Here is a 14,208-nt window from a genome sequence, read left to right on the forward strand (position 1 = left end):
AGCACATGACAGCTAATCAAGTCAGCTGTTATGAGCCAGAGCCCACATCAAAGGGGTATACATACATGGTGAAGGGGTTAAATGAAGAAATTGGTTTCCCACCTTGCTGCAAACAGATGTGCAAAGACTCCGCCTTACTCATTGCTTTCTATGGGTGAAAAAACGCTGAAAGAATTGACATGCTGAAGTTTTAAACGCACTAGTTTTCCAACTCAGAAAAAAAACAAGCATGTGCATGAGATTTCTGAACACTCAAAGCTTTTGCTGGTACTGTAAAAAAGCAGCTTTTAATTTGCATAATAAAAAATATAAATCAGCAAACACTTGTGACTATAGCCTTAAAAGGGGTTTTCCCACGATAACTTGTTTGTGGGAAAACCCCTTTGAGGCATCAGTTAAACACTTATTTATCCTTACAGGACTGTATTTTTGCACTTTATTAGATAAAATATTTGTATTAGAATGCAGTTGTCTGATGTTTTATATAAGTGAGTAAAATAAATATAGATACAACTATAGTACAACATTGAGAAGACAGTGTTACACAAGGCAAGAATACTTGAGGCCACAGCCACACAGTGCGTTCTCCACCTGCCAAGCTTTGCGCTGAGGGCCACCACCAGCCCCCTCAGGCCCGCCACCTCCAGCCCCACCCCCTCAGGCCCAGCACAGCGGGGCCACCACCACCTCCAGCCCCACCCCCTCAGGCCCGGCACAGCGGGGCCACCGCCACCAGCCCCCTCCCCCTCAGGCCCGGCACAGCGGGGCCGCCGCCACCAGCCCCCTCCCCCTCAGGCCCGGCACAGCGGGGCCGCCGCCACCAGCCCCCTCCCCCTCAAACCTGTCACAGCGGGGCCGCCGCCACCAGCCCCCTCCCCCTCAGGCCCGTCACAGCGGGGCCGCCGCCGCCACCAGCCCCCTCCTCCCAGGCCCGACACAGCGGGGCCGCTGACACCAGTCCCAGCCCCCCTCAGGGCCGCCACCAGCCCCCCCCCCCTCAGGCCCAACACAGCGGGGCCGTCGCCACCAGTCCCCCCCCCCCTCAGGCCCCCCACACCCTCTCAGGCCCACCACAGCGCCCCCCTCCTCAGGCCCGGCACAGCAGGGCCGCCGCCGCCGCCACCAGTCCCAGCCCCCCTCAGGACAGCCACCAGCCACCCCCCCCCCAGGCCCGGCACAGCGGGGCCGCCGCCACCAGCCCCCTCCTCCCAGGCCCGGCACAACGGGGCCGCCGCCACCAGGCCCAGCCCCCCTCAGGTCCGGCACAGCAGGAACGCCGCCACCAGCCCCCCTCCCCCAGGCCCGACACAGCGGGAACGCCGCCAACAGCCCCCCCCCTCAGGCCCAACACAGCGGGGCCGCCGCCACCAGTCCCCCCCAGGCCCGGCACCAGCGAGAACGCCGCCGCCACCAGCCCCCCCACGCCCGGCACAGCGGGAACTCTGCTACCAGCCCCCCCCCCCCCCCCAGGCCCGGCACAGCGGGAACGCTGCTGCCGCCACCAGCCCCCCCCCCCTCAGGCCCCCCACAGCGCCCCCCTCCTCAGGCCCGGCACAGCAGGACCGCCGCCACCAGTCCCAGCCCCCCTCAGGACAGCCACCCCCCCCCCAGGCCCGGCACAGCGGGGCCGCTGCCACCAGCCACCTCCTCCCAGGCCCGGCACAGCGGGGTCGCCGCCACCAGGCCCAGCCCCCCTCAGGTCTGGCACAGCAGGAACGCCGCCAACAGCCCCCCTCCCCCAGGCCCGGCACAGCGGGAACGCCGCCAACAGCCCCCCCCCTCAGGCCCAACACAGCGGGGCCGCCGCCACCAGTCCCCCCCAGGCCCGGCACCAGCGAGAACGCCGCCGCCACCAGCCCCCCCACGCCCGGCACAGCGGGAACTATGCTACCAGCCCCACCCCCCCCCAGGCCCGGCACAGCGGGAACGCCGCCGCCACCAGCCCCCCCCCCCCCCTCAGGCCCCCCACACCCTCTCAGGCCCACCACAGTGCCCCCCCCCCCAGGCCCGGCACAGCGGGGCCGCCGCCACCAGGCCCAGCCCCCCTCAGGTCCGGCACAGCAGGAACGCCGCCAACAGCCCCCCCCCCCTCAGGCCCGACACAGCGGGGCCGCCGCCACCAGCCCCCCCCCCCCCCCCTAGGCCCAGCACAGCGGGAACGCCACCACCAGTCCCAGCCCCACTCAGGGCCACCACCAGCCCCCCCCCCCCCCAGGGCCGGTACAGCGGGGCTGCCGCCACCAGTCCCAGCCCCCCTCAGGGCCGCCACCAGCACCCCCCAGGCCCAGCACCAGCGAGAACGCCGCCGCCACCAGCCCCCCCAGGCCCGGCACAGCGGGAACTCTGCTACCAGCCCCCCCCCCCCCCAGGCCCGGCACAGCGGGAACGGCGCCACCACCAGCCCCCCCCCCCCCCCCCCAACCCTCAGGGCCACCACCAGCCCCCCCCCCCTTAGGGCCGCCACCAGCACCCCCAGGCCCGGCACAGCGGGAACTCTGCTACCAGCCCCCCCCCCAGGCCCGGCACAGCAGGAACGCCGCCGCCACCAGCCCCCCCCCCAACCCTCAGGGCTGCCACCAGCCCCCCCCCCCCCCCCAAGCCCGGCACAGCGGAAACGCCGCCACCAGTCCCAGCCCCCCTCAGGGCCGCCACTAGTCCCAGCCCCCCTCAGGGCCGCCACCAGCCCCCTCCCCCCCAGCACAGCAGGAACACCCCCCCCCAGACCCTACACAGCGGGAACGCCGCCACCAGCCCCCCTCCTCAGGCCCGGCACAGCGGGGCCACCGCCACCAGTCCCAGCCCCCCTCAGGGCCGCCACCAGCCCCCCCAGGCCCGGCACAGCAGGAACGCCGCCACCAGACCCCCCCCCCCCTCATCAGGCCCGGCACAGCGGGAACGCCGCCACCAGTCCCAGCCCCCCTCAGGGCCGCCACCAGGCCCGACAGCAGGAACACCGCCACCAGCCCCCTCCCCCCCAGCACAGCAGGAACACTGCCACCAGCCCCCCCCCCCCCCCCAGCACAGCAGGAACACTGCCACCAGCCCCCACCCCCAGCACAGCAGGAACACTGCCACCAGCCCCCCCCCCCTCGTCAGGCCCAGCACAGCGGGGCCGTCGCCACCAGTCCCCCCCCCCCCCACAGCACAGTAGGAACGCCGCCACCAGCCCCCTCCCCCCCAGCACAGCAGGAACACCGCCACCAGTCCCCCTCCCCCATCCTCAGGGCCGCTACCAGCCCCCCTCCTCAGGCCCGGCACAGCGGGGCCACCGCCACCAGTCCCAGCCCCCCTCAGGGCCGCCACCAGCCCCCCCAGGCTCGGCACAGCAGGAACGCCGCCACCAGACCCCCCCCCCCCCTCATCAGGCCCGGCACAGCGGGAACGCCGCCACCAGTCCCAGCCCCCCTCAGGGCCGCCACCAGGCCCGACAGCAGGAACACCGCCACCAGCCCCCTCCCCCCCAGCACAGCAGGAACACTGCCACCAGCCCCCCCCCCCCCAGCACAGCAGGAACACTGCCACCAGCCCCCACCCCCAGCACAGCAGGAACACTGCCACCAGCCCCCCCCCCCTCGTCAGGCCCGGCACAGCGGGGCCGTCGCCACCAGTCCCCCCCCCCCCCACAGCACAGTAGGAACGCCGCCACCAGCCCCCTCCCCCCCAGCACAGCAGGAACACCGCCACCAGTCCCCCTCCCCCATCCTCAGGGCCGCTACCAGCCCCCCTCCTCAGGCCCGGCACAAACGGGCCGCCGCCACCAGTCCCAGCCCCCCTCAGGGCCGCCACCAGTCCCAGCCCTCCTCAGGCCCGGCAAAGTGGGGGCCGCCGCCACCAGCCCCCCCACGCCCGGCACAGCGGGAACTCTGCTACCAGCCCCCCCCCCAGGCCCGGCACAGCGGGAACGCCGCCGCCACCAGCCCCCCCCCCCCCCTCAGGCCCCCCCACACCCTCTCAGGCCCACCACAGTGCCCCCCTCCTCAGGCCCGGCACAGCAGGACCGCCGCCACCAGTCCCAGCCCCCCTCAGGACAGCCACCAGCCACCCCCCCCAGGCCCGGCACAGCGGGGCCGCCGCCACCAGCCCCCTCCTCCCAGGCCCGGCACAGCGGGGTCGCCGCCACCAGGCCCAGCCCCACTCAGGTCCGGCACAGCAGGAACGCCGCCAACAGCCCCCCCCCCCCTCAGGCCCGACACAGCGGGGCCGCCGCCACCAGCCCCCCCCCCCAGGCCCAGCACAGCGGGAACGCCACCACCAGTCCCAGCCCCACTCAGGGCCGCCACCTGCACCCCCCAGGCCCGGCACCAGCGAGAACGCCGCCAGGCCCGGCACAGCGGGAACTCTGCTACCAGCCCCCCCCCCCCCAGGCCCGGCACAGCGGGAACGGCGCCACCACCAGCCCCCCCCCCCCCTCAGGGCCACCACCAGCCCCCCCCCCCCCCCTTAGGGCCGCCACCAGCACCCCCAGGCCCGGCACAGCGGGAACTCTGCTACCAGCCCCCCCCCAGGCCCGGCACAGCAGGAACGCCGCCGCCACCAGCCCCCCCCCACCCTCATCAGGCCCGGCACAGCGGGAACGCCGCCACCAGTCCCAGCCCCCCTCAGGGCCGCCACCAGGCCCGACAGCAGGCACACCGCCACCAGCCCCCTCCCCCCCAGCACAGCAGGAACACCGCCACCAGTCCCCCTCCCCCATCCTCAGGGCCGCCACCAGCCCCCCTCCTCAGGCCCGGCACAAACGGGCCGCCGCCACCAGTCCCAGCCCTCCTCAGGCCCGGCAAAGCGGGGGCCGCCGCCACCAGTCCCAGCCCCCCTCAGGCCCAGCACACGCCAATACTGTAAACCATCAGCCCAAGCACAATACGTCCTCCACCTCACGCCATTACTGCAGACTAGCAGTAGACTGTCAGCCCCTCATGTGCCCTCCACCTCACACGCCATTACCGCAGCCCGTCAGGTGATACCCGGCTACCCGTCACACATCACAACCGTTGACATTTAAATAATACAACTCTTCCCTTGGAGACTGTTTTATAAACACACGCTGCGTAGTGACGTCACGAAGACGGCCGAATCCTTTAACTCTTTCGAGTCGGCGCAGTCCTTGCCCGCCTTCATTTTAGCATCCTGCAAAGCAATATCTGGTAGAGAATGGGTTAACCACGCCTGCGTGTCCGTCGCCATCCAATCACCAGCGAGAGGCGGGGAGCGTCCGCTTGCTCAATCCGGGTACTGTTGAGAGTCGAAGGCTTTACCCTTGGGGAGTAGCCAGAGGCTTTGCGCATGCGCTGTGTTGCTTCATCGTCATCTCAGTAGAGGAGAACGAGAGGAGCTCTGGGGAGAAGCAGCAGTAGTTGAAGCCGGAGCCTGGGGAGGGAGCGTCTGGCTGGCTCCTCGGCGTCATTAGCCCTCATTTACCTCAGCGCCTTCCCCCTGAGATCGCTCACATTCCGCCTCCGGCCGCTCATTGACGGCTGATTAACCCTACCAGCCCCCGCCCACCCCGAGCCGCCTGATCCGAGGTGAGGACGCCGCTCCCTTCCCGCTGTGTGTGCGCAGAGTGTCCGCCATGGGATGTACGCTGAGCGCGGAGGACAAGGCGGCGGTGGAGAGGAGCAAGATGATCGACAGGAACCTCCGGGAGGATGGAGAGAAGGCCGCTCGGGAGGTGAAGCTGCTGCTTCTGGGTAGGTGCTGCTCCCCATGTGCCCGGTCACCGCCGCATTCCCATAGATGAGCCCCAGCCTGCAGCAGCCATCCTCCCACCATGGCGGCCCGTGTGTGACATCTGCTCCTCCATTGTGCGGTGATTGCCAGTGATGGAGGGTGCGGCATTGTCTGCTCCAGGGAAGCACAGGGTGTGGTGGCCGCGATCCGTCCTGATGGCTGCTGCTAGGGGCATCGGCAGCTCCGACCGTGGGCGCAATGTTCCCAGTGGTGCCCCCTCGCCCTGGGATTGCCAGGGGTCCCCTCGCGCCTCTCTAGTCCATACAAGTCATAGTGTAAAGCACCGTCTTCTGCTGGAAACACTGGGTGACAACCATCATGACCACTGACTAGTTCCTTAGGGGTTGTCGGCAAACTTAAAGTCCTGGCCACCAAATCTGCCCTATGAAGTGTTAAATCCCCATCTGCCCATACTGCTCAGCTCCTCCTGTGGCCCCTCATTAGTTGGGGATGGCCACCCCTCAGAGTATTCTCCCCATATTTGTCATCAGGTGAGAGTGGCAGGGTTGAGGACCTGCTCTTGATGTCCATGCCTGGCATGCTGATGAAGATGTAGGTGGTTTTGGTGTATATCTTCTGTAGATGACTGCCTGTGTTTGTGTATTAGAAATCTAACGACGATCGGCACGTAATCATCTGTTTATAAGGTCATGCAACGGGTTATTCCGGTTCTAACAAATAAATGTTCTCCTTTGTATAATGAGATGTTGTGCAATATGCTCTGTATACCAATTACACTGTTCAGTCTGTGCTTGTAGTCATGGACTGAAACCCTTAAAGGGGTGGTCTGGCGAAAAGAAGTTGCCTCCTATCTGCAGGCTTATTGATAATGTACAGTTGAGTTGGCCCCAGTCAGCTATAGTGGAGTGACATGCCCAACCACAGCTTTATTCGTGCCCAGTGCTCGACCTCCTCTGGCACTTTCCATAGAGAATGAATGGGGTGGAGGTTGGTCATGTGCACTGTTGCTCTATCTAACCAGGAGGAAAGTTCCCTGCTGATCGGAGCTGGCTCTCTGTCAGACCCCACTGAACTATAAGTGATTGCCTATCCCAGGGATGGGTGATAACTTATTCTCGCTGGAAAACCCCTTCCTTGTCATGCTATGGGCTCACAAGCTGGAGCTCTGGCCACTGTAGACAAGTCCTATCCAGTGACTGTAAGCACAACAATACTTCAGAAAGACCATCCATCAAGAATTTGATCACTGGAGACCGAAGCTGCTGTTCAGACAATATGCAGAGTCTGTCACAATAAAACATATTGATGAACTGATGTACAATAAAAAAATGACATTGTGGTACTGTGTTGGCCAGAAAAAGTCCATGTAAATACCTTTTAGAGCCCCCCCCAAAATGAAGTAATCTTAAGAGTGATGCCTCTGTTGGCTAACCAGAACTGCCTGATTAAAGAGCCCACGTGCTGTGATAGCTTGCACATAGACTTTTTTTGGTTGGTCAATAAAGGTATCACTCCTAGAATAATTTTGTCTTTTTGAGCTTGAAAGTCTTTAGATGTATTGATGAATTAGAAGCTGAAGCTCATATGAGAATAGGAAGAGGTTCTGGCCGGCAGGGCTGTGGAGTCGGTGGGCCGAGGTTCTGGCCGGCAGGGCTGTGGAGTCGGTGGGCCGAGGTTCTGGCCGGCAGGGCTGTGGAGTCGGTGGGCCGAGGTTCTGGCCGGCAGGGCTGTGGAGTCGGTGGGCCGAGGTTCTGGCCGGCAGGGCTGTGGAGTCGGTGGGCCGAGGTTCTGGCCGGCAGGGCTGTGGAGTCGGTGGGCCGAGGTTCTGGCCGGCAGGGCTGTGGAGTCGGTGGGCCGAGGTTCTGGCCGGCAGGGCTGTGGAGTCGGTGGGCCGAGGTTCTGGCCGGCAGGGCTGTGGAGTCGGTGGGCCGAGGTTCTGGCCGGCAGGGCTGTGGAGTCGGTGGGCCGAGGTTCTGGCCGGCAGGGCTGTGGAGTCGGTGGGCCGAGGTTCTGGCCGGCAGGGCTGTGGAGTCGGTGGGCCGAGGTTCTGGCCGGCAGGGCTGTGGAGTCGGTGGGCCGAGGTTCTGGCCGGCAGGGCTGTGGAGTCGGTGGGCCGAGGTTCTGGCCGGCAGGGCTGTGGAGTCGGTGGGCCGAGGTTCTGGCCGGCAGGGCTGCGGAGTCCGTGGGCCAAACCTTCGACTCGGACTCCACGACTCCCTCATACATGGCTCATGTTTAAGTGATGAATTTACTGTAGCACAGATCCATCTCAGCTAAAAGTCTAGACCCTTAGATCAGGAATAGGACAGACATTTATAGGACATTTCATAACTTTCCCAAATCCTTATGAAAAAATATTCCTCACAAATTGCATTTAACTACTGTACCCAATTTCTCATATATTTTAGGAGTCGGTCCATTTTATACGGACTCCGACTCCACAGCCCTGCTGGCCGTGGCATCACGGTTTTGGTGGCTGCAGTCCGTTTTTCACCCTTGTGGCACTGTTTTTCCAGGGGTTGATGGTGGCTCAGTGAGGAAGTAATCAGTTGCATTCTTCCTGCTTCCTCTGTTGCCAGCTGTGCTGGTTACAGCATTGTCCTGATTTCCAATATCCCCTCTTTGATTTCTGCAGAAGGCACCACATGGTTCTACCCCCTAGTGGGGGGCAGCATTTATCTGACCCCAGGTGGGAACTTTTCTTATTCAAGAAAAGGATTGAAAGCTGCCCATGTCCTGTCCTGACACACATTAGGGCTATTAGTTACTTTGTTTTTCCAGTAAATTGCTTTCTAAACACACTTGGCCATATGTCTGCTTGTGTAAATGTTTCACACAGCCTTATCTTGGTTGTCTCCTTTGTTAGTGGGGATAGGAGGTACAGTAGAAGCTGCAGTTTTCCACTTAACCCTATAAGCTTGCAGAAGTTGGATAAGATGACTGCTTCTCTGGATAAACAGTCCCTGACCAAGGATCTGCCTGAATTTTTCTTAGCTGGCCCTTTGCAGTCGCTGTAGACCACATGTCTTTGTACTTTTTGTCCCTTCTTTGTTTGGGCGAGCCAAACATTTACATTAATGGAGAAGTTGGTAGCTGTTGGCCAACAGCCATGAGTCCTCAAGTGTCCATGGCTTGTTTACTGCCTATTATTATGCAGGTAGGAAATGGTTAAAGTGACATAAATGAAGTTGACCCCTCCCCCTCCTCCCGAGCCATATATATATGATGCCCACGATCTCTGTGGCCATGTACAGACCTGGGTGCAGATATGTAAACTTTCTGGGCTCTGTTCAGTCTTTCTTTGCAGGAATGTTTTCACTGTCTGACTTGTTTAATTCCACAGATAAACTGTGTAGTAGTGATGTTTGGAGACAAATGTAATTCCCTACAGGCTGGAGTTAACCTATTATTTCTATGTGGTGAGCATGTGAAGGCAGGACTGGTGGGGTGATTGTCAGTGGACGCATGTTGGAGCCAACCATAGTAATGGGGAAGGTTAGTTGGTCTGGAATCTGTGCTATGAAGGCTGTCGCTGCGAGCTGTGCATTTTTCGATCTCTGGCTTTTGGGCATTCATTCTAATGTTTCATGCCGATGACAAAACTTTACTACGGCTGATTTTTACTGACAAGTTAGAAAAGTAATACAACAGGTACTTCAAGCAGTTGTTAATGGGCACCGTCGTTCAGCCCGTGTGGCAGTGGGCATGCGTGTAAGAGATGCTTTTTACTAAAGAGCCAACTTGTTTTATTCTTACTCTGGAAAATAAGAATTCTGTATCAAATCAATGGAAAGCAGCCCACAAGTGATAAGTGGCTACATGGTTCCTGTCCTGCCATAACGCTGTCAGTAAGAAGAGACCAGTGTTTTCTAATAATATAACTTTCTCACGGCGTAGTAACAGATCCCATAATTGCCCCAAGCGTATTACCTAGGGTGGCATCAGTTACCCGCCACACTCCCAGTCTTCTCGGATCACTCTGCCCCCTCACTGTAGTGTTCTATCCAGTAGCAGAGCATCTTCCTGCATATGGCTGCTAGTTAAAGGGGTTGTCTGGGGCTAAACTATTGATGACCTATCCATATTATAACTCATCAATATGAGACCAGTGGGAGTCTGACACAAGTTTTCCATAGGGAAGCTCATCAATATGAGACCTATGGGGCGGGGGGGGGTTCTGACATCTGCATCCCTGCCCATCAGTTGATATGTACTTCAGCAGCAGCCCAATGCGAACAGTGTACATTGGTTAGTGGGTGCTGTCGAGTGCTGCGCTTTTCCTATTCACTTGACTGGGAAATAAACTGCATTACTCGGCAAGAAACACTAAAGATGTTCAGAGATATGGTGTTTTGCTCCATACATTGCACACATCTGGCTGCTGCCGCAGCAGATGTCAGCTCACGGATAGGTCATCAGTAGTTTAGTTCTGGACAATCCTAATGGTCTCACTAACTTCTATGATTATAAAGCTTAAGAGATTTCGATCTATCTCTGTATTGGAATAGATGGAAATAAATAATATACACTGCTCAAAAAAATAAAGGTAACACTCAAATAACACATCCTAGATCTGAATGAATGAAGTATTCTCATTGAATACTTTGTTCTGTACAAAGTTGAATGTTCTGACAACAAAATCACACAAAAATCATCAATGGAAATCAAATTTATTAACCAATGGAGGCCTGGATTTGGAGTCCCTCCCAATATTAAAGTGGAAAAACACACTACAGGCTGATCCAACTTTGATGTAATGTCCTTAAAACAAGTCAAAATGAGGCTCAGTATTGTGTGTGGCCTCCATGTGCCTGTATGACCTCCCTACAATGCCTGGGGATGCTCCTGATGAGGTTGCAGATGGTCTCCTGTGGGATCTACTCCCAGACCTGGACTAAAGCATCCGCCAACTCCTGGACAGTCTGTGGTGGATGGAGCGAGACATGATGTCCCAGATGTGCTCAATCGGATTCAGCTCTGGGGAAAGGGAGGGCCAGTCCATAGCTTCAATGCCTTCATCTTGCAGGAACTGCTGACACACTCCAGCCACATGAGGTCTGGCATTGTCCTGCATTAGGAGGAACCCAGGGCCAACCACACCAGCATATGGTCTCACAAGGGGTCTGAGGATCTCATCTCGGTACCTAATGGCAGTCAAGCTACCTCTGGCGAGCACATGGAGGGCTGTGCGGCCCTCCAAAGAAATGCCACCCCACACCATTACTGACCCACTGCCAAACCGGTCATGCTGAAGGATGTTGCAGGCAGCAGATCGCTCTCCACGGCGTCTCCAGACTCTGTCACGTCTGTCACATGTGCTCAGTGTGAACCTGCTTTCATCTGTGAAGAGCTCAGGGCGCCAGTAGCGACTTTACCAATCCTGGTGTTCTGTGGCAAATGCCAAGCGTCCTGCACGGTGTTGGGCTGTGAGCACAACCCCCATTTGTGGACGTCGGGCCCTCATTCCACCCTCATGGAGTTGGTTTCTAACCGTTTGTGCAGACACCTGCACATTTGTGGCCTGCTGGAGGTCATTTTGCAAGGCTCTGGCAGTGCTCCTCCTGTTCCTCCTTGCACAAAGGCGGAGGTAACGGTCCTGCTGCTGGGTTGTTGTCCTCCTACGCCCCCCTCCACGTCTCCTGGTGTACTGGCCTGTCTCCTGGTAGCGCCTCCAGCCTATGGACACTACGCTGACAGACACAGCAAACCTTCTTGCCACAGCTCGCATTGATGTGCCATCCAGGATGAGTTGCACTACCTGAGCAACTTCTGTGGGTTGTAGAGTCTGTCTCATGCTACCACGAGTGTGAAAGCACAACCAACATTCAAAAGTGACCAAAACATCAGCCAGAAAGCATTGGTACTGAGATGTGGTCTGTGGTCCCCACCTGCAGAACCACTCCTTTATTGAGGGTGTCTTGATAATTGCCAATAATTTCCATCTATTGTCTATTCCATTTGGACAACAGCATGTGAAATTGATTGTCAATCAGTGTTGCTTCCTAAGTGGACAGTTTGATTTCACAGAAGTTTGATTTACTTGGAGTTATATTCTGTTGTTTAAGTGTTCCCTTTATTTTTTTTGAGCAGAGTATATATTTGTTTTATTTATTTTCACTCATTCCTGTACAGATACTCTCTTGTCTCAGGTTAAGAAACACTACGAGGTGCAGCATTTCATAGAAAGTTACTTGAGAGCTTGGGTTGACCACTGTGTGATGTTATAGAAGCAGCGCTTAGCTTCACTTTATTATTTTCTCTTTAGTGCAGATCAAAGTTACAACCAAGTAACAGAAGACACACGTGGGCCACATCCTCCTCTTACATAGTGTTACAACATGTTACAGAATAAGTTCCTTTACATTGGCCACGCAACATTTACACTCATAGATTTAAAGGGAGCCTATTACATTGGACATAGTGTCTGATGTCCAGGCATTATGGTACTGATTGGCTGATACATAACAGGGGTCCACAACCTGTGGCCCACGATGTTACTCTGTGCGACCCCCAGCCATCCCTGACTCCTCTGTGCTCAGTAACTTCTATGAGCTATGGGGGTAGCTGCGCAGAGGGCTTTTTGTCTACAATGGTTAAACTTGAAGCACTCGGACCAAAAAAAGGTTGTGCACCTTTGATATCTAGTTTTGTTGGAGAATATTCCGTATTACTCGGTCCCTGCTTTTTCAACGCTAGTCCAGTTAATAAAATAAATGAATAAAATACAAGTTATATTGAATTTCTGACCACAATCCTGTATCAGTCTTCCCAGCTTTCCAACATGCTGCCCACAGGTAGAACAATGCAACAGGTTCCCTTTAATGCGCCCACACAAATGTTGGTAACTAGGCAACACTACATGCCCACAATGATGCCAACGCTTAACTGTACACACAGATAAGCCTAATTCACGCAGCAGTGACTTTTTTTTTTTAATTCTTTTTTTTTTTTCTCTGCAAAACAACCTCTGGATCTGTTTATCACGTCTTTGGTCCATTTGCTGGTTTTACCCTCAGTGTGATGTGGTGATCTGAGGACACGACAGTGACATAGATTCTTGCAGCGTGCCGTCCGTTTTTGTTTTTTTCTACTGTCATGTTCATTTGAGTTCTGTCCGCAAAACGGACCGGAGTGTGACTTCGTATCCGCTGCTCTATGCGGCCCATCATCCAGCAGAGCTCTGCCATGTGAAAGGACTCCTAGAATATCAAGGACCCCCATTCATTATTGCATTTGCACCTTGTTTTTTGTTTTATGTCATTTTTCACCTCTTTTTACACTTGCACCTTTTTTAGTCTTTTAATTTTTGCCTTTTTTTTAAGATTTATTTTGTGTTCATTTTTTTTTTCTCGGCATTTTGTGCCAAGTTTCCCAAATGTTCTGGAGTAAATAATGTGGCTTCTTAAAAAGTCGCAACATTTTAGCACAAAGATCCGCCAGTCCTTCTCTGGAGTGGTTTTATATGTCTGAATTTTTTTTTTTTTTTGTTCTAATTTTGCCAGATTTTATCTGCAAATACTCCTTATTGTCTAAGCTGTCAGGAAAAAAAGGTTAAAGACAAAACGTTCTCAAAAAAGTATTTTTTTGATTTTGTACAAAATTCATGTACAACTTGCACCATGTTGAAAAAATTTGCGCTAAGACAATCAACAAATACTACAAGGATAAAAAGTGAAGTCTTTTAAAAATCAAAGAAAAAAAATCTCTAGCCAGTGAAAGAAACCTGATGGCACACGTGCGACACACAGGTGTGAATAAAGCCTTGGTTATGGTTTTTCCTCCCCTTTACAAACGTGCTAACCCCCAATACTGATTACGTGTGTTTGTGCCTCATGAATCAGGTTCTGTCCTTGTCTGTTTATATTCAACACCAGTCAGTGTATTGATGAGTGTCTGAAATTTTCCAGGTACTCCTTCATGGTTGGTTGAGTAAACCTTTTGTTTCCGGTTATTCTGGTTATTGTGCATGCTGTGACACATTTTTTTTTTTTGTGCTGCTTTTGTCCTACATGTGTATTAAAATGTTATTGTGAAATGAAAATTGGACATTTAACCCATTCCTGCAAAATAACGCAACAGTGTCAAGTTTGCTAGTGCTTTCCTGCCTAACCGCCTTCCCTTGGGTTACGTCACATGGATAGCGCTGATCCCAGTACTTTAACCCCTCAGATGCTTCTGTCACAGCGGCAAGTGAGAAATTTGGCAAAGGGAGATCTTGAGTTAGTGAAGGTGGCAATGGCTAAAAGGAGGGCTAACTTGAGGTCCGTTTACATGCATCGTGTCCACCTGTGAATCGATAAGTTTTTACTGATCCGCGGTCTTTTGACTGCCTGTTTACACTAGATCGCTCAGTTTGTGTAGGCTGCCATGTTTCTCGGAAGTGCAAAGGATCATTTCACCTAATGAATGAGCCATTTGCAAGTTAATTATGAAGCGAGCGGTTTTACCAATGCTCATTCCCAATTATCTTGCAGTGAACATCTTACAGATCCTGCCTATCTGTGTCTAATAGGCTGCCTGTCA

The 14,208-nt window shown here is 56.3% G+C and overlaps 1 protein-coding gene across 1 annotated transcript in view; it reads left to right on the forward strand.

Moving 5' to 3' along the window:
* The first annotated feature begins 5,251 nt into the window (after positions 1 to 5,251).
* Positions 5,252 to 14,208, forward strand: part of GNAI1 (G protein subunit alpha i1) — a 49,765-nt gene continuing 40,808 nt past the window's right edge. Inside the window, exon 1 of the mRNA XM_073652307.1 lies at positions 5,252 to 5,684. Within this exon, the coding sequence (XP_073508408.1) occupies positions 5,567 to 5,684 (118 nt within the window). The 5' untranslated portion in view covers positions 5,252 to 5,566. The remainder of the gene's footprint in view (positions 5,685 to 14,208) is intronic.

This window comes from Phyllobates terribilis, unplaced genomic scaffold (assembly GCF_046119375.1).
Source record: "Phyllobates terribilis strain yellow unplaced genomic scaffold, ASM4611937v1 Scaffold_11__3_contigs__length_659146591, whole genome shotgun sequence".
Taxonomy (NCBI): domain Eukaryota; kingdom Metazoa; phylum Chordata; class Amphibia; order Anura; family Dendrobatidae; genus Phyllobates; species Phyllobates terribilis.